Raw genomic sequence first — 19,389 nt, forward strand, 5'->3', positions numbered from 1 at the left:
CTCCGTCTGGTGATTTACATAGGCTTATAATGCAAACACTCAACCATTACCTTATCATATGGGATACAGCTCTTATAAGGTGAGATGAATGCAGGCAGCAACTCACAAGCATTCAGTAATGTCCAAACACTAAACTCACCTCTATAATTCTGTCATAACCATGAGAATAGCCTAAAATTCCTCCTTACCTGTAAAGGGTTAAGAAGCTCAAATAACCTGGTTGGCAGCTGACCAAAGGAACCAATGGGGACAAAAGATACTTTCAAATCTGGGGGGTGGGAGAAGAGGGTTTGTTTGTGCTCTTTGTTTATGTGGTTGTTCTCTCTTGGGACTGAGAGAGGCCAGACAGAAATCCATCTTCTCCAACCCATCCTAATCCTGTTGTACCAATAAAATAAAAACCAGCAGGATCTTATTAAAGGGAAAAAGGCAAAATACCACATTTATTGTGAATACAGAAAGAATCATAGTAAGCAGTTAGTTATAGCTATAACATTCCATTCAATCTCATATTTATTCACACATTCATTCATATACACACCCACACACACAGGTTCTGCAAGGTTGTTATCATAGTTACCAGCCTTAGAGTTGCTCATGCCAAGCCACTGGCCAGGTGGCCTGGACATGAGGAGGGAGCAGGGCCTTGTCAGATGCTCATCTGATGCTCCTGGAAGTTGGTTTGCAGAATCAGACCCCAAAGTTCTCACTTTTTAGAGTCTATTTTTATAGGAATTTCTTCCTATGCCAGTCTATGGGAATTGCTTCATCATGCTGTTGCTGAATCAATCAGCAGATAGCACATTCCTGATGGCTCCAAGATGTTATCTTGTTCTTTGGTTCTCCCATTCTTGAGGCTGTTGGGTGGATTCCAGTCTGCCCTCCGGGGGGGGGGGGGGTCCTCTGGTTATTTCCACTTGACGCCTTCTTCAGCCGATGGACACTGGATTCTTAGGCTGGCACCTCCCTGATCATTCAGTTATTATCCACACCAAGCATCCATCCACATACATCCTCTATCTCTATTTTAATCACAATGGTTAATACAACAAAAGGGCGGGGAGTCTCTGGGTGCTGTTTCTGTTGTTACAGGGTATTGTTTTGAGTCTCTCTCTCTGTGAATTGCTTTGAGAACAGACTCTGTCTTAGAATGTACTAACACAATTAGCAGCTTGCAAGTTTCACACACAGAGGGAGAGAAACAGTACCAAAAACCAAGAGACCCCTTAATTAGTAATACCCTGGAATTTAAACTCTGGGGAATCAAACTCATTTGTGATTTTAATACAGAACTTCTTTAATATGATCCAACAATCCAAGTCTCCAATATTGCAACCAGTAGAGGTGAGCCAGGCAAGGCGGATTAGTTTATCTTTTGGTTTATGTGAATTTTCCCAGTGTTAAGAGGGAGGTTTATTCCTGTTTTCTGTAACTTTAAGGTTTGTCCAGAGGGGGATCCTCTGTGTTTTGAATCTGAATACCCTGTAAAGTATTTTCCATCCTGATTTTACAGAGGTGATTTTTATCTCTCTCTTTGTTTTTTAAATAAAATCCTTCTTTTAAGAACCTGACTGATTTTTCCATTGTTCCAAGACCCAGGGGTCTGGGTCTTCGACCATTTTGTAACCAGTTGGTTAGGATATTATTCTCAAGCCTCCCCAGGAAAGGGGGTGTGTAAGGCTTGGGGGGATATTTTGGGGGAAGACGTCTCCAAGTGCTCTCTTCCCTGATTCTTTGTTAAATTGCTTGGTGGCGGCAGCGTACCAGGCTTTAACCTAAGCTGGTAGAAATAAAGTTAGGGGGGGCTTTCATGCGGGTCCCTACATCTGTACCCTCGAGTTCAGAGTGGGGAAGGAACCCTGACAAATTCTAATACCTATTTTAACAACACTATAAACACAGGAGTCAGACTGATCCCAGGTAGGTATTTGACAGTGTTCAACTGAGGCATGGGGACTTTGGCATGAGCTGGCACCTGGTCTGCCACAGGCACCGTGCCCCCAAGACCTTTTTCTTAAAGAACAAAAAATAAAGCCCCATTCAAGCCCCATTTTACACCATAACCCCCCCCCCCCCCCCAAAAAAAAAAAAAACTTTACAAAAATTCTTTGCAGTTCACCTTTAAAAAGCAGCAATTTCCCGTTAGTGTGGCAGCTTTCAGAGGCTACAAGTCCCAGCAAAACATGCTCTGCTTGATCTGGGTGGCCAAGTGGAATATTGCATTCTGGGGCTCCACCTCCATTCTGAAGATGAGCAGCCATACTCTAGAAAGCTGTGGACTAACCGGGGCTCGCCTATGCTGCTCTTTGGCCAGCTCTGGTCTAAAATTCAGTCTGAAAAGGGATTGAATAACTGCAAGAAGTCCAGAGTCATCAGCACTGGTTTATCTCTGCCCCACTTTCCCTTATGTTAGATGGAAGTCCTGCAGAAGGATTTTGATGACCTCCAAAAGGAGTATGACACTCTGTTGGAAATCCACCAAGAGACTGTGGAAGAGCGAGACTGCTTCTACAACAAACTCCAGCAAGTTCAGCGCAGCTCCACGCCCCGGCCTGACTGGGCAAAATGTGCAGGTACCATCGTTGATGATGATTTGCTTTGGACATCTCATCTCAAAGTGCTGTGAGTTGCTGCATTTGTTAACCTCTGGGTACAGTGCAGAGCCCCATTTCCCCCACACAGGCTTTTATGGAGGGGGGAGAGCTGAGAGCTGGAGGGGCTCAGTGACTCTTGTTTTGTATTGGGTGTTTAACATAAGGGCTGAGCACCGATAGAGATCTGTACAAATCTAAAACTCCCACCAACGCCAGTTGGAGGACATGCTGGGAGTACTCTCCCTCCTTCAACAGGTGTGTTTGTTTCTGCTCTTACAGAGGTGATTTCTGGTGGGCCTGTGCGGTGGAGCTATCTGGAAGAGGGGAAGACCAGTGACCAGCTGGTGGATGTGCTTCTGGAGGAAATAGGAACAGGACTGCTGAAGGAGAAAGACTCCTTCCCTGGACTGGTATTTGTGTTTCTTTCTTGGTTGCTTTGCTCTGGTGAGAGGACTCAGTAATACATATCTGACTGTTGGCAAAGTAGGGAAGAGCCTTTCCCATTCAGAATTCCACAGCTGTTTTCATGACTGCCATACTGACCCATAAAGATCAGATTGTTGGAGTAATCATTTGCTGGAAACCTTAGGCCAAGGACAACCAGTTGCCCTCTTACTAAGAGATTAATCTCCAAGTTGAGATTTACCAGCAGCTACTGAAAGTGCAAAGTATTAGCTAAGGAATTGTTGCCCAGGAGTTACTGGGCTAAGGGTGTCCTTTCCCTGCCGACACTGCCTATTGCTTGTAACCTGTGATAGATACACTTTGCCACTGTGTCTTCCCTAGCCCCCAAACAAACAAGTGACAAATGCTGCATTATATAAAGAAAAGGAGTACTTGTGGCACCTTTCGTCATCCGATGAAGTGAGCTGTAGCTCACGAAAGCTTATGCTCAAATAAATTGGTTAGTCTCTAAGGTGCCACAAGTCCTCCTTTTCTTTTTGCGAATACAGACTAACACGGCTGTTACTCTGAAACCTGTCATTATATAAAGATCTCCTTGCTGATGCCTCCCTAACAAGCAGCTCAGTGAACCTGGGGTCATGTTGCTGTGACAGTTTACATTGTACTAAGCAGCTGGTCTGTCACGTGTGGATTCAGATTTCCTTTTGCCTGCCCTCATGAGTTGGTGACTCCCACTTACAACAGGTCTCTTCCTCCTTAGTTTTCTCCAGGAGCTTGAATGATTTTACCCTCTGCTCAGATGTTCTCTGCATCACTGCAGGAGGATGTCCCCACATTTTTGTTATGTTAAAGCCCTTGGCCCTCCCCCGCTTTGTGGCGAAGGGACTCTCTTTAGCAGCTATTCAGTGCACTTTCTAAACTGCCCCCAGAACATGCACCATGTTAAGTGATGCCAGGCGCTGCCGTCAAACTGCATGTCCATGTCAGGGAAATGTTACTCCTCCCTGGGAAATAGCCATTCACTAATATGGGCTGGAGGGTTACCCAGCCTGTGTGTCTTATCTGCATGACACGCTCACCATCTGTGTCAGAGGAACATCGTTCTGTACTGTGAGGCATGCACAGAAGTCATGTTCACAGCTGCATGGGTGCAATGGGGTTGAGATAGGAGTCACAAGAAAAGTCACTCATGTAGCAAGGGTTTGATCTAGTTCACTGCAAGGAGGAAAGAGGAGACACGCCTAGTGCAGACTCCAACTGACTCATGTCCACCCTTGTGGCTTCATTGCGGCACCAGAACTTCCTATGAAACACGGGGAATGAAAGAACCTGTCCCAGATGGCTCCCACCTTGTGAGCTTACCCAGAGACACGAACCTTTTCTGTGGCTCCATATTCTATGGAAATAGCTTCTTTGCTACCTGATGTGAATTCCTGTTGGTCTCTTGTATTATCTAGGGCAAAGGGGACAAGGTCCCTGTGTACCTGAGGTACGAAGGCCAGGTGAAGAACAAGAAGCTAAACAAAAAGGATGTGGTGAACATCGTGAAGGAGATCTGGAAAGAGAAAGTTTCAGCAGATCTGCAGGTTCTCTTTATCCTATTTTTCCCCATAACTAAAAACCACTTGATTCCTTGCTGTCAGCTACTGGGACAGTCCTGCTGGCTGGAAGGGGTTGGGAAGCCAGGGCTGCACCTAAGCCACAGTTCGTGTCACTCTCTGACCCTGTCAACCGAGGATGCTGTAGGAGCAAGTCATTTTGCTGTTTTCCAGCCCCCATTTCCCACTGTCACTTCTGGGATGTGCTATCCTGGTGGGTGATGGTGCTCCTGTAACCAGGTCTCCAGGATGGCTAGGCAAGTAAGTGCCCTGGTGTTGTGCCAGCCATCCTGGTACAGGGGCCTAACAGACATAAACTACACACCCAAGGTACCGCGCAGCCTACTAACTAAGCTGAGCACAAGGGGACCTTAAGGCAGTTACGAGTGTCACTGTGGTCAGCAGGAAGAGTCAGGGAAGCTTCTAGCATGACACTGATAACAGTGCTCTGCATGGTTCTACAGACCAGAGATTAGGCCCCTTTCTTAGCCAGTAGGGTGAGGGGTGCTCTGCTCCTGGGGTGACCTGGTGGGTTTGGGGAAAGCCTGCCCACCCCACCCTGGCCAGAATGGCAGTGTCCAGATGTGCTGGCAGAGGGCAAGATGTGCAAATGTGTGGTTCCAACCTGGGGCATGGAGGGCCCTACAAATGTGGGGTGGGAGGAGGAGATTTAGTGCTCATTCCCAATTGAAGAGTGGCCATTGGGCTGTCTCCTTTTTAGGGATGGGGAGTGATATCCACTGCTCAGATCCAGGGGACAGCTGGAGTTTCTGTGCTTCATTCAGCTGTGAACACCCTCAAGAGAAGGAAGGTGGCCTGGGTCTTCTCTGGTGTTTGGAGCTCAGGAGCAGCTCTGAAGGGATCAGCCCCCTCCAGCCTCAACCTGTTTTCTAGAGCAGCTGTCTTCTTTTTGGCAGAAAGGGAAGCAATCCAGCCTTCCAGAGTTCTTCCTTAACTACCTCCAGAAGAGGTATGGAGACGCCTCTGCCTTTGAATGGGCTTACACCATCTATGAAAACATCAAGCTGTACCGATCAAACGAAGCCATGAGCTTGTTCTATGACATACTGAGTGGGAAGGTGAGTGGCCTGGGAACCTGGTGTCCTACCTCTGCTTCCTTGTGAGAGAGCGAGGGAACTGGGGGGAAGCCCTGTGGTGAGCTGAGCACCCGCACACCCTACTGCTCACAATGGGAGTGAGGTTACTCAGCATGTTGTGGAAACTCTCAGGTTCCTGTTGGAAGGCCCCTGTTCTTTCAGGAGCACTGATCACATCACATCCTCCCACTGACGTCAGAGGGCCACAGTTTGCTTAGCTACATACTTACAATCCCCTTTGCTCCCTGACATCTAGTCCTTTACACTTCCTGTACAATCCACAAAACAGCACGACTCCCAGCTGCAGTGCTCCCCTGGGCTGGGCAGCTCAACGGGGCTCATTCCCACCCTATGGAGATGGAAAAGTCTCCTGTACTTCCTCATGCCTCTGGTTGCACTCCTCCTGAGCTGCCAATGCCCCACAACATTATAGAGTTCTCCTGCACCGTACACACTCTGATGCTCTGGATACTGCATGGAAACAGCAGCCCAGGAGTTACATACGTCCTGCTCAGGAGTGGGTGAGAGGCATGGATACCGTCAACCATGAGGGCAATGAAAGTCTCCATCCTCTGGCTAAGAAGCGGATTTGCATGCAGCAGTTCATTGCATATGGGGCTTTCAAAGCAGAGGTCCTGTCTGCTGCTCAATAAGGTGAGGGATTGCCACAGCACCACGCCTCACTGTGTCGTGCAATGTGCTGTTTTTCTGGCTGCTGCGTTCCACCCCAGAGAGGGCTGCTTTTCACTGATCCAGTATATCATTGCACATAAGCTGCTTTGGAAGGATGGGTGTTCTATATGAAGCGATTATAATACCAGCCTCGGGGGGAGCACCATCTGGCTTGCTTAATGATTTGTAAATTACCAAAAGATGCTTGGATGGAAATGACGTGCTGTCTCTGGGTGGTGCCATCTTCCCCATTACTGCCCTGACTTTCCTTCTACATTGGGAGGCTAGCTCCTCAGTGGTGCTGTCAGTGACCTGTGGACGCTTCCTGTTTCACAGGTGGATGAAGGACTATACCATGGCCAGAACCAGCTAATCTCCAACCTGCTGAAGGAGCTGACGGCCAGCGACAGCTCAAACAACGGAACTCTCATGACTGAACAGTTCAAGTAAGAGGTGCTGCAGCTGTCTGAGCCCCGCCATCCAGCGTAGAAGATCTTAGAGCTTCCTAGTGTTTAAGGCCAGCCAGGTCCATTCGATCACCCACTGTGACCTCCTGTAAATCACCAGCCATTACATTGCACCCAGTTACCCCTACATTAAGCCCAATAACTCAGTTACACCATAGTATTGTAGTCCTTGGGAGACTCACTGTTGTGTGCCAAAGGCAGAGAACAGGAGAGACAGGTGCCCCAAGCCACTGTGATGGCAGGGAATGGACTAGTCCGAAGCAGAGTTGTGTTGCTATGCCAGTTTTATCAGCAGGTTTCACTGGTTCTCTCCCTGGCAGAGTGATTGGGCACCATCTGATCTCCATCCTGGGCTACATTCTCACCTCAGATAACCCTGCACAGTGCCAGAGGCAGAAGTTAGGAGTCCATCGGAGGGCAGAATCTCACCACTCTGCTAACAGCTGTATTACAAGATTCAGGCGGAGACACCCTGTAACACTCTGGCACTGGTGAAATGAGTCCAGGTTCACGGTCAGATTTTCTGAAGTGTTCAGGGCCAGGTTGCCAAGTGCTCAGCACCCACAGTCTAGAGCAGATTTGCAAAAGCACTTGGCCCCCACCTTGCACAGCTCTGCTGGAGTCTGGCCACGTATTTTGGTGCCCAGATGGGAGCCTAGGTTCTCTGGGAAATCTGGCACTGACTGTGAGGACAAAGCACATCTGAACATTCTGCTCTAGGGATCATTTTTGCTGATTCTTGCCCAGTTAAGCAACTGTTGTAGCAACTGGCAAGTGCCAGATTAAGTGGTTCCCTGGGAGATGTCCAGATATAACGATCCGTTGAAGTGGGGTAGAAGCTACGTGCACTAGCCCTTCTGCTAGGAATATGTGCCTCTCTCCAGAGCTGCTAGTCACATGGGGCCAGACTGTCTGGCAGTCAGCACCCGCAGCTGGGCCACATTTCCCCAAGAGCTCAGCACCCAGCATGCACCCACATGCTGAGCTCTACTGCAAATGTGGCCCTTGTTTTGATGCCTGCACAGGGGCTGAACTCTTCTGAAGACCCTGCCCTGATTGCAAATGCTGCGCTCTTGAACACCTGCTCCTGGAGTGCTGGCTTCTGGGGGTGCTGCACAGCCAACAGTGTGTGCCATGCACCTGAACGGCCACACACCCCTTGATAGGAGGGCCTGGTCACGCTCCGAGCGGGTGTCCATGCACACGCTGCTGGGCCACCCATACCTGTGGTTGTGATGCTCCTCTTTCTCCATACAGCCTGGCACTGAGGGCCGCTTGTCCCTTGAAAAGTAATGATCAGATCCAGGAGCTAATAGATGCAAGCAGGTACAAGGCACAAAGCACAGAGGACTTCATTGACTACAGGTCCTTATTCATGGAGGTAGGCTGCAGCTTCTTTAGTCTTTCTTCTGGTTCTGGTTTAGGTTTCACCAAGGAAGAATGGTTTGAATCCACGTGCTAATGGAACTGCAATCCCCACTGTAGAATCTACATCCTGAAAGCAGCCTGCAGAGGATGAAAATGCACTTCACGCCCTCTCATTTAGGATGAGTAAAAGAAGCCTGTGGCATGGCTCACTCATCCTTGCACTGGTGTGGGGCATTGCCTCCAGCACTTCCTGCTGGTCACTTGTCTCTGGCCCCAAGTCTTCTGTGGCTCTGCCCTCCGGCCAAGTCACTTAAGTTCAGATTCCTTCCAGGATACCATAAACAAGTCCAAACAAAACTGAACAGTTCTCCTAGCCTCTTGGGCTACGGAAGTCTTTTCCTCTCTACTTCCCTGGCAGGAGTCTACACTGTCCCTGTTGTCTCTGTATGTGTGTCCTAACCCTGGGCTTCTCTCAGTCAGAGGGACCTGTCTCCTCTGCCATGTCTCTCTCAGCTGAGCTCTTTCAGTCATAGAATCATAGAATATCAGGGTTGGAAGGGACCTCAGGAGGTCATCTAGTCCAACCCCCTGCTCAAAGCAGGACCAATCCCCAACTAAATCATCCCAGCCAGGGCTTTCTCAAGCCTGACCTTAAAAATATCTAAGGAAGGAGATTCCACCACCTCCCTAGGTAACGCATTCCAGTGTTTCACCACCCTCCTAGTGAAAAAGTTTTTCCTAATATCCAACCTAAACCTCCCCCACTGCAACTTGAGACCATTACTCCTCATTCTGTCATCAGCTACCACTGAGAACAGGCTAGATCCATCCTCTTTGGAACCCGCTTTCAGGTAGTTGAAAGCAGCTATCAAATCCCACCTCATTCTTCTCTTCCACAGACTAAACAATCCCATTTCGCTCAGCCTCTCCTCATAAGTCATGTGTTCCAGTCCACTAATCATTTTTGTTGCCCTCCGCTGGACATTTTCAATTTTTCCACATCCTCCTTGTAGTGTGGGGCCTAAAATTGGACACAGTACTCCAAATGAGGCCTCACCAATGTTGAATAGAGGGGAACGATCATGTCCCTCGATCTGCTGGCAATGTCCCTACTTATACATCCCAAAATGCCATTGGCCTTCTTGGCAACAAGGGCACACTGTTGACTCCTATCCAGCTTCTGGTCCACTGTAACCCCTAGGTCCTTTTCTGCAGAACTGCTGCTGAGCCATTCGGTCCCTAGTCTGTAGCTGTGCATGAGATTCTTCCATCCTAAGTGCAGGACTCTGCACTCGTCCTTGTTGAACCTCATCAGATTTCTTTTGGCCCAATCCTCTAATTTGTCTAGGGCCCTCTGTATCCTATCCCTACCCTCCAGCGTATCTACCTCTCCTCCCAGTTTGGTGTCATCTGCAAACTTGCTGAGGGTGCAATCCACACCATCCTCCAGATCATTAATGAAGATATTGAACAAAACCGGCCCAAGGACCGACCCTTGGGGCACTCCACTTTATATCGGCTGCCAACTAGACATGGAGCCATTGATCACTACCCGTTGAGCCCAACAGTCTAGCCAGCTTTCTATCCACCTTATCGTCCATTCATCCAGCCCATACTTCTTTAACTTACTGGCAAGAATACTGTGGGAGACTGTGTCAAAAGCTTTGCTAAAGTCAAGGAACAACACATCCACTGCTTTCCCCTCATCCACAGAGCCAGTTATTTCGTCATAGAAGGCAATTAGATTAGTCAGACATGACTTGCCCTTGGTGAATCCATGCTGACTGTTCCTGATCACTTTCCTCTCCTCTGAGTGCTTCAGAACTGATTTCTTGAGGACCTGCTCCATGATTTTTCCAGGGACTGAGGTGAGGCTGACTGGCCTGTAGTTCTCTGGATCCTCCTCCTTCCCTTTTTTAAAGATGGGCACTACATTAGCCTTTTTCCAGTCATCCGGGACCTCCCCCAATTGCCATGAGTTTTCAAAGATAATGGCCAATGGCTCTGCAATCACATCCGCCAACTCCTTTAGCACTCTCGGATGCAACACATCCGGCCCCATGGACTTGTGCTCGTCCAGGTTTTCTAAATAGTCCCTGTCAAGGTTCCTTCCCCACTCTGAACTCTAGGGTACAGATGTGGGGACCTGCATGAAAAACCCCCTAAGGTTATTTTTACCAGCTTAGGTTAAAACTTCCCCAAGGTACAAACTATTTTACCTTTTTGCCCTTGGACTTAATGCTGCCACCACCAAGCATCTAACAAATATATAACAGGGAAAGAGCCCTCTTGGAAATGTCTTCCCCCCGAAAAAATCCTCCCCAAACCCTACACCCCCTTTCCTGGGGAAGGCTTGATAAGAAATCCTCACCAATTTGCATAGGTGAACACAGACCCAAACCCTTGGATCTTAAGAACAATGAAAAAGCAATCAGGTTCTTAAAAGAAGAATTTTAATTGAAGAAAAAGTAAAAGAATCACCTCTGTAAAATCAGGATGGTAAATACCTTACAGGGTAATCAGATTCAAAATATAGAGAATCCCTCTAGGCAAAACCTTAAGTTACAAAAAGACACAAAAACAGGAATCTACATTCCATTCAGCACAACTTATTTTATCAGCCATTTAAACAAAACAGAATCTAACGCATATCTAGCTAGATTACTTACTACGTTCTAAGACTCCATTCCTTTTTTTGTTCCTGGCAAAAGCATCACACAGACAAAGAGAACCTTTGTTTTCCCCCCCCTCCAGCTTTGAAAGTATCTTGTCTCCTCATTGGTCATTTTGGTCAGGTGCCAGTGAGGTTATCCTAGCTTCTTAACTCTTTACAGGTGAAAGGGTTCCTCTTCTGGCTAGGAGGGATTTAAAGGTGTTTACCCTTCCCTTTATATTTATGACAGTCCCGAACCACTTCTTTCTCCACAGAGGGCTGGTCACCTCCTCCCCATGCTGTGCTGCCCAGTGCAGTAGTCTGGGAGCTGACCTTGTTCGTGAAGACAGAGGCAAAAAAAACGTTGAGTACATTAGCTTTTTCCACATCCTCTGTCACTAGGTTGCCTCCCGCATTCAGTAAGGGGCCCACACTTTCCTTGACTTCCTTCTTGTTGCTAACATACCTGAAGAAACCCTTCTTGTTACTCTTAACATCTCTTGCTAGCTGCAACTCCAGGTACGATTTGGCCTTCCTGATTTCCTGATTTCACTCCTGCATGCCTGAGCAATATTTTTATACTCTTCCGTGGTCATTTGTCCAATCTTCCACTTCTTGTAAGCTTCTTTTTTGTGTTGAAGATCAGCAAGGATTTCACTGTGAAGCCAAGCTGGTCGCCTGCCATATTTACTATTCTTTCTACACATCGGGATGGTTTCTCCCTGTAACTTCAATAAGGATTCTTTAAAATACAGCCAGCTCTCCTGGACTCCTTTCCCCCTCATGTTATTCTCCCAGGGGATCCTGCCCAGGCCCCCAGGCCAAAATCTAACATCGCTCCTACAGTACGTTCTCACTGCAGGCTTACCCTGGGCTCTTACCCCAAACCCCACCGTTCCCATGGATAACCCTCATGACCAGGCTTATATGTGTCATCAGCCTGGGCTTGCTTTCCTAGATGGCGGTAGAGATTAGAATCCAGGTGGGCTCTGATCTGCCTACTTTGCAGTGGCGATGCCTCTGAAGAGCTCAGGTTTTGATGGTCCTCCAATGCTATCCCACAATTCCCAAAGTCTGTATTTTCTGCCCCTTCTACCTACTCATTTCTCACTCATTGCCTATGCACTGGAAGTCCCCTGCCAGACTCCATACGCTTAGTCAGCATTTAACCCTCCATTCCACATGCCCTGCTTCATGTCCACCATGCTCAGCTCCCCTCAGTCCAGTAGCGCTAGAGGTTGCCGTCCCAGCATGCTGCTAGCTGGCCAGAGGAGTACACCAGCGCTCTGGCTGGCCTTGGGTAGGAAACCAGCAGGGAGTGGGATTCTGAGCGCTGCACCCGAAACCTTTGCTCTCTCCGAAAGAGTTCCAGGTGGCTGGCAGAGGTGGGGATCAGTGCATGCAGCAGCTGCCCACAGCCAGAGTGCTGGTTACAGCCCAGTCCTGCTGGCACAAAGGATGCTGCTTCAATGCATTAAGAGCCTCCAGATCCAAGTCTTTAATGCACCCAGGCGTGTGTTCTGCTGGGGCTTGTGATGGAGCAGTGCACCAGAGCCAGGCTCTGGTGCCAAGGGCCCTGCTGTCTCTTGCAGGACGAGGAGGGCAACGCTGAGCCCTTCATTGCGAAGATCAGGAGCCAATACGCTAGCGAGAAGCAGGAGTATCTGAGAGAACTGAGGAATGAGCTGGGCCACATGCCGTGAGTAGCTGAGCTATTCAGATCCCATGTTTTCTGTTCCCCTCTTGGATTGCCAAGAAATCCTGTGGTGGGTGCAGGATCTTCAGGTGCAGCTGCCTGGCAGTGAGCTCAGGGTGATGAGATAGGCAGGTGAATGGGGCACAGCGGGTGGGGGTGGAGAATGAACCAGTGTGAGTAATAATAACTCAGAATGGACAGTGCAGTAACTGGGCCCTAAGAGTACAGAGGCGAGCCAGCAGGAACAGGGCCAAATGCTTTTGGGAGCTCTCAAAAGGCATTGGATGTGTAGCATGCGGTCACCATTGGGGCGGACCCCACTGTACAGACAGAACGGGCAACCCCTGCTCCAAAGGGCATATGCAGCCTAACAGACAAGATGGACCAAGTGGACGGAAGAATCCCATGCACCGCTACAGACTAGGGACCGAATGGCTCGGCACAGCAGTTCTGCGGAAAAGGACCTGGGGTGACAGTGGACGAGAAGCTGGATATGAGTCAACAGTGTGCCCCTGTTGCCAAGAAGGCCAATGCCATTTTGGGATGTATAGGTAGGGGCATTGCCAGCAGATCAAGGGACGTGATTGTTCCCCTCTATTCGACATTGGTGAGGCCTCATCTGGAGTACTGTGTCCAGTTTTGGGCCCCACACTACAAGAAGGATGTGAAAAAGTTGGAAAGCATCCAGCAGAGGGCAACAGAAATGATTAGTGGACTGGAACACATGACTTATGAGGAGAGGCTGAGGGAACTGGGATTGTTTAGTCTGCGGAAGAGAAGAATGAGGGGGGATTTGATAGCTGCTTTCAACTACCTGAAAGGGGGTTCCAAAGAGGATGGCTCTAGACTGTTCTCAGTGGTAGCAGATGACAGAACAAGGAGTAATGGTCTCAAGTTGCAGTGGGGGAGGTTTAGGTTGGATATTAGGAAAAACTTTTTCACTAGGAGAGTGGTGAAGCACTGGAATGCGTTACCTAGGGAGGTGGTTGAATCTCCTTCCCTTGCCAGTTTTGAAGTTTTTAAGGTCAGGCTTGAGAAAGCCCTGGCTGGGATGATTTAGTTGGGGATTGGTCCCGCTTTGAGCAGGGGGTGGGACCAGATGACCTCCTGAGGTCCCTTCCAACCCTGATATTTTATGATTCTATGACAAGGCAAACCAGCGTGCTGGGACAGGCCAGCAGGGAGGGTGCAATTTCTAGCTGTCCAGCAGCAGTAATCATCATGCACCTGCCTAGCTGAGGGATCGTTCAGAATTCAACCCTCTCCCTCACCTAGCAGCCGTTCAGACAGTGTTCAGAGCAGCCCTCCACTTAGTGTCGCCAAAGGGAATGGGTCACCTTTTGGGAGAGCGCCTCCTAAAGGCAGCCTTTCCCATTGTAATTACCTCTGGGAGAGGAGCGAATAGCACAAGGGCAGGTAACCCCCACAGCACATAAGCTGAAACCCACCCAGCTTCATTATGGCCACACACAGCATGCCCTTCTGGACGGCCAGTGCCTCAGCCCAGGGCTTCTGAGGGCTAGTACAGGCTCAGCACCATGGGCCTGATCCTGATGGAGGCTGCTGGCTACCCCCACAATATACACACATTTTACTCTGTCCCCAGATTGATTATTCTAGGCAGGGCTGCTAGCACCACCTGTTATTAAGGCTCCCTGACACATCCCAGTCGAAGACCCTGTTGTCAATTGCTTGTAACTTTAACCAGGTGGGTTGAAAGTTTCCTTGCTGAGCATCTGCCTGGGGCTGAATTGTTTTGGAAAGTTTCAACCATTGCTGAGAACGAGGCTAGAGGACCAGACAGTGTTTCGCTCATGTTAAAAAATTCCATCCGCCTTGTTCTTGAGACATCCTAGTGCTTTGGAACAGGGACTTGAAACTTGGCAGGTGGTTGGCTCTTGTGGCAGGGCTTTGCTTTTTACCAGCCCTGTGAAAATCTGCTGAGATTTGGCCAAGACATAAGCCTCTGAAAAGGTGCCATGTGCACATGCTCAGTACAGCCTTAAATTTTAGCAGCTAAATGCCCTGAAGAGTCTGTCCACAAGGAGCATGCTCCAGCCCAGGGCTGAGCAGGACTTTCCCTGCTCTGGGCTGCAGTGGTCCATATTGAGTCCAGGTGCCTGAACTGAGAGCAAGGAGCCTGTCTCTCCTGACTCCTCTGAAGCTGCATGATTTGAATGTAGAGGGGACAGGAGCTGGACCTGTGGAGGGGGCAGGGTGGGTTGATCAGGACAAGGAACCAGCAGGAAGGGCGGGGCATGGGGAGAGGGAAACTGGGACTGAGAGTTGAGTCGGGGTAGACTGGGACTAGGAGCCGGGGGGGGGGGGGGGAAACTTGGATGGGGGAAAGATAGAGATCGGATGAGGAGGGGTGGGAATCTGGGACAAAGAACTTGTGGGGTAGAGGGACAGAGGTGAGACAGATCTGATGAGAAGCCGAGGTGCAGGGGGAGAACTGGAAGTGGCTGAGCAAGGAGACTGGGTTGAGGAACCCAGGGGAGAAAAGACTAGAAGAAGAGCCTGAAGGAGAAAACTGGGAGCCAGTGGGGCCAGGAAACTGGGGGAGGGAAGTGACTGGAGGCCAGGGTGCAGGAGACAGAGATTCAATGAGGAGCCAGAGGAGCAGAACTTGGCCTGTCTGAGCAAGGAGCTAGAGGGTAGAGAGGGTACTTGGGCTGGACAAGGAGACTGGGACTAGGAGTCTGGAGAGGGCAGAGTAAGGTTGGCTGGGCAAGGAGTTTGGAACTGTGATGAGAAGAGTGAGAAGCGGACAGCGGGACTGGCTTGGTGAGGAGAATGAAGTGGGACAAAGAGCAAGGGATGGGGAAGAGACGTGACTGGGACAGGGACCAGTTGGAGGGGACAGAGCAGAAGAGGTCAAGCTTGGGAGGGGGGGGGGAGAGTGGGCAGAATAATCTGTGCCTGCTAGAGAGCACTCCCCTTGAGCCTGGAATGGGACCCAAGATGCCTGAGTCTCACCATTCCTCTGCTGTCAGCAAAGAGCTGTGAAATCAGCAGGCAAAGCATCCCATCCCTGGCTAGTGCTGCTCTCCATAGAGGTTAAAAATCAACTACTGCAGTCAGTTACTCAGCTAAAGTGGCATAGATCTGGGCCGTGGCTCTAAAGGTTCCAATGCTGCTGATGACCCACATGGTGTCAATATGTTGACACATGGTGGAATTTCTGTGCTTTTTGTAGTACCTAGAAATTACATACAAAAATGCCATTGAAAGAACATTATTAAGGTTGCAAAGTCAAGCACTCAAGAGTTAGGCAATGTCAGAATTAAGGGTACCATGCAACCTTCATTCAGCCCCCTCCTTCTGCATCTACATTATGATACCTACTTTAATTACATGACCACATGCTGTTTTCTCCCCATGACCTTGCTTGATTCAGTGCACAGAATGGACTTGCTCTGGGGATGAATCAGGGCTGTGTAGTAAAAGAGGCTGTTGTCTGTGGGACCCCTGGTTCATTGGTTGCAGAAGCTGGCAGGTGTGCAGTGAATGAGGTAGGGGATTGCAGGAAGAGACAGGATGGTCTCATGGTGAAGGCAGTTGAACGTTGCCCTGGAGAACTGAAGTCCAGCCCTATCTCCGCCAGAGAGGAGTTCCTATGTGCTGCTGGACCTGATTTCCAGAAGAGCTGAGCACTCCAATGCAACTGCCATCGATGTGAGTTGTGTGCTGAACATAGCAAGAGCCATATAAAGACAAAGTAGGTCCTAAGTGACTCAAATTGGGAACCTAAAATTAGTGACATTTGACCTTCATCTCTGTGCCCTAGCTCCCCCTCTGACAGTGGGGCAAATACCACCCTCTCCCCTCCCAGCTTGTTGTGAAAATCAGAGATGGTGAAGTTCTGACACTGTAAATCCCATGAGAAAAGTAATGGCTCTGTCTTCAAAGCAGGTTGAAGAGTGGCAGTCAGTAAATTCCCAGGGCCAAACAAAATATTGAATATCTGCTCATCCCCTGAGCACCGTCCATCATGTGCACAAAATGGAGACAGGAAATAGCATGAGCTATGAGTAGTTAGACTGTCACGCTGTAGCCACACAAGGGGGCTGGATTAAGGTCAAGCAGTCAGTCATAATTCTGGCAATTCTGAACATTTGAGAGCTTGACTTTGCAACACAGTAATACAGAACAGAGGCTGCAGGAGAGGGCAGAGGGGGAAGCATGGGAGGGGTCCTTGCTCCCCAGGAGATGGGTGTAGATTCCCAATGCTGCATTAATCTACAAGGATTTCCTGGGTCAGACATCAGAGTATTGTTTGGCTTGCTTTTGTACACAGGGAGGTGAAAGTGGACGATCTGAAGACAGCCTTCGGTGCCATTGATCCTGCTATTGATGACCTAACACTGGACGCCTACATTTGCCTGGCATTCCAGGCCTCAAAAGAACAGTGGGATCAGACTGGCTCTCTGCCTGTGGACACAGTGGTTGAGAGACTGCTGGCTGGAGACACAAAACGAATAGGCCCCCTTCCTGAAGAGATCTACACAAGCCTCTCAGAACGGGGAGAGGCAGAGGCCTACAATTATTGTTAAAGGGCTCCTCTCACCCCTTATGTACTCAGCTAAATACTTGTGTCTAGCTTTACAAAAGGGTACTCATAGGGGCTACTGCACTGAGTTTGTTTACAGGCTGACTGATCGTTAACAGCAGAGAGGCTTGATTGATTTGTATCATCAGTAGTGCAGCCAGCTCAAGCAGATGAGAGTTCCTACGCAGCTCAGTGGCCTATGTAAATAGTTTAATTTCAGTTCTCTCTGGGAGCAGGGTTCACTTGGCATCCTGTCTGCAGTCCCAGCAGAGGCAGCTCATCCCTCCAAAGCAAGCTGGAGGCCAGGGACCGCTAGTCTCTAGGGATGTCAGTGTCAATTTTCATGAACACTCCACTACTCACTTGATCATCACAGCTGCTGAGACCTTTAAGCCCTCCTTAAAGCCCAAGGCTGGGGTGCTGGTACTCAACAGCCTGGAAAATTAGACCCTCACTGTTTAAAAGACCCCACCACTCCTGTTTCCTCATTTTGAGAAGTCAGGCAAGTTTTCACAAGAGCAAGATTTCTAAAGAAGGGCTTGGCTACAGGGGGAAGTGATCCTGCTATAAGGTAGGGTGTGAATTTAAACTGCTTCAGTAATACAGCTGGAACTCTGTGGGGACACTTATTCCAGGGGGAGAGTGCCTTTTTCAATGAGGTTTGGGCAGTTTGGAAGTGGTTTAAGCTAAACCCCAAAAAGTCCCTCTTATCCCAAATAAGAGAGTCCCCAGTCTAGCTTGACAGGTATAACTGGACAAGTGGCCCTGGGGACAAGCCCTAGGACTCCAGCCCCAAAGGAAAGGGCCAAGGTGGTATGGGTAACTTTGCACAGCCATTCACTAATCCTTACCAGTGTGTGCCCACTCAGGGCTGGTCCTCTCAGAATTCCCTGAGCCCTCTGCTGCTTTGGGCCAAATGTCAGAGATCAGGAAAGCAGCTCTATGGCAGTTAGCTTGTTTACTCCACCACCTAGCAACTTAGAATTAAGAGTCACCCTGCCAGAATATAAACATCGGGCTTCTTCCCTTCCTCCTACCACACATTGGATGGGAGGGATGGGGAAAGCTGAAATGGCAGGAGATCTCTAGCTGAAGTAACAAACACCAGTTAGGTGCAAGCATGAAGTGGAATGTCAGCAAGAAGAGCCCCAGAAAAGTTGGGGTGCAGAGGCCCCACAACCTAGCTGGATTAGGGTAGGGAGGGGGTATGCTGTATGCTTCTGTGAAGTTCTTACCCCTGGAACACTGCATGCGGGCTGTGCATCTCCACACCAGGAAAAGTCTACACTGAGCAGGGAAAGCAACAATACAGCATAGCGTAGCTAGAAACCAAACTACAGCAGTAGGTGGAAATAAGTCTGGAAACCCCTTGCCAGGAGAATAATGGTGAGTGTGGTGTGAGTGGGTGGAACTAGGCACAGTGTGGTGGAATTCAGTGACTATCAAGGAGCATTTCACTGAATTGTAATCAGTCTCTAACAGATATGGGTGAGCTCCATCACTGAAGGCACCTAGTACTGGGCTAGAGAAGACACGGGGCATACAGGATAGAGAGCAGTCCTACGTTAACACACCATGCAGCGGAATCAACAAGATCTGTTCATTTTATTTGTAGTGTTAATAAGTCTAGGTTTAAAATAGCTTCTGGATATTCAGAATGTAGATTTCCTATGTCCTCTTCTCTCCAATTACAATCTGACAACTTTGGAGGTCAGTCTGTGCCTAAAATCTTCTGTTTATTTAACTGTCAGGACACTGGCTGAGCTCCAAGCTGCCATGAAGCATTGCTTCTGGCTGCAGGAGGCAGAGCAACACAGATTCTTAGCTGGGACTTAGCCCTGGCTTACCCTCACCCCATGGTACGAGACCCCTTCCTCATGCCAATGCCATAAGCCCCTGCCGTCTGCTGAAGGCTGTTGGCCCTACTTGTCCAGGGACCCGCAAGAGTTGGTCTGGCTGTGGAAGAGCCCATGCATTAGCTGCCAGGATAGCTGAGTGAGGAGCCAGGGGCAGCAGTCCTAAGGCCAGCTGACTACTAAGGTGCAACCATCTCTATCTGCTAATGGTCTTGGGACATGAAGGTTCTGATTGTTTTCAGGGGAAGCTGGAAACACCAATTACTCAGCTGCTCTAGATCAGTATTTTTCAACACCTGAGTCACGACCCAGGACTGGGTTGTAGCAGGTAAGGTGCAGGGCGGCTCTGGGCAGCACCGCCGACTGGGACGTTAGAAGTCCTGTCTGCGGTGCTGCCCAGCTACCTGTTCTGACGCCATCCTGAGCCCCGG

At 49.2% G+C, this 19,389-nt stretch overlaps 1 protein-coding gene across 3 annotated transcripts in view; it reads left to right on the forward strand.

Annotated features, from left to right (window-relative positions):
* TSNAXIP1 (translin associated factor X interacting protein 1) overlaps nucleotides 1–19,298 on the forward strand; it is a 64,969-nt gene extending 45,671 nt beyond the window's left edge. For 2 of the 3 annotated variants that reach the window (XM_073307226.2, XM_073307227.2), the window contains 8 exons: nucleotides 2,414–2,573; nucleotides 2,874–3,004; nucleotides 4,457–4,585; nucleotides 5,515–5,676; nucleotides 6,703–6,812; nucleotides 8,091–8,214; nucleotides 12,447–12,553; nucleotides 16,851–19,298. In XM_073307226.2, coding sequence (XP_073163327.1) covers nucleotides 2,414–2,573; nucleotides 2,874–3,004; nucleotides 4,457–4,585; nucleotides 5,515–5,676; nucleotides 6,703–6,812; nucleotides 8,091–8,214; nucleotides 12,447–12,553; nucleotides 16,851–17,106 — 1,179 coding nt within the window. In that variant the 3' untranslated portion in view covers nucleotides 17,107–19,298. The remainder of the gene's footprint in view (nucleotides 1–2,413; nucleotides 2,574–2,873; nucleotides 3,005–4,456; nucleotides 4,586–5,514; nucleotides 5,677–6,702; nucleotides 6,813–8,090; nucleotides 8,215–12,446; nucleotides 12,554–16,850) is intronic. The other variant, XM_073307228.1, reaches the window with a different exon arrangement.
* Nucleotides 19,299–19,389: the final 91 nt, after the last annotated feature.

This window comes from Lepidochelys kempii, chromosome 12, assembly GCF_965140285.1.
Source record: "Lepidochelys kempii isolate rLepKem1 chromosome 12, rLepKem1.hap1, whole genome shotgun sequence".
Lineage (NCBI taxonomy): Eukaryota > Metazoa > Chordata > Testudines > Cheloniidae > Lepidochelys > Lepidochelys kempii.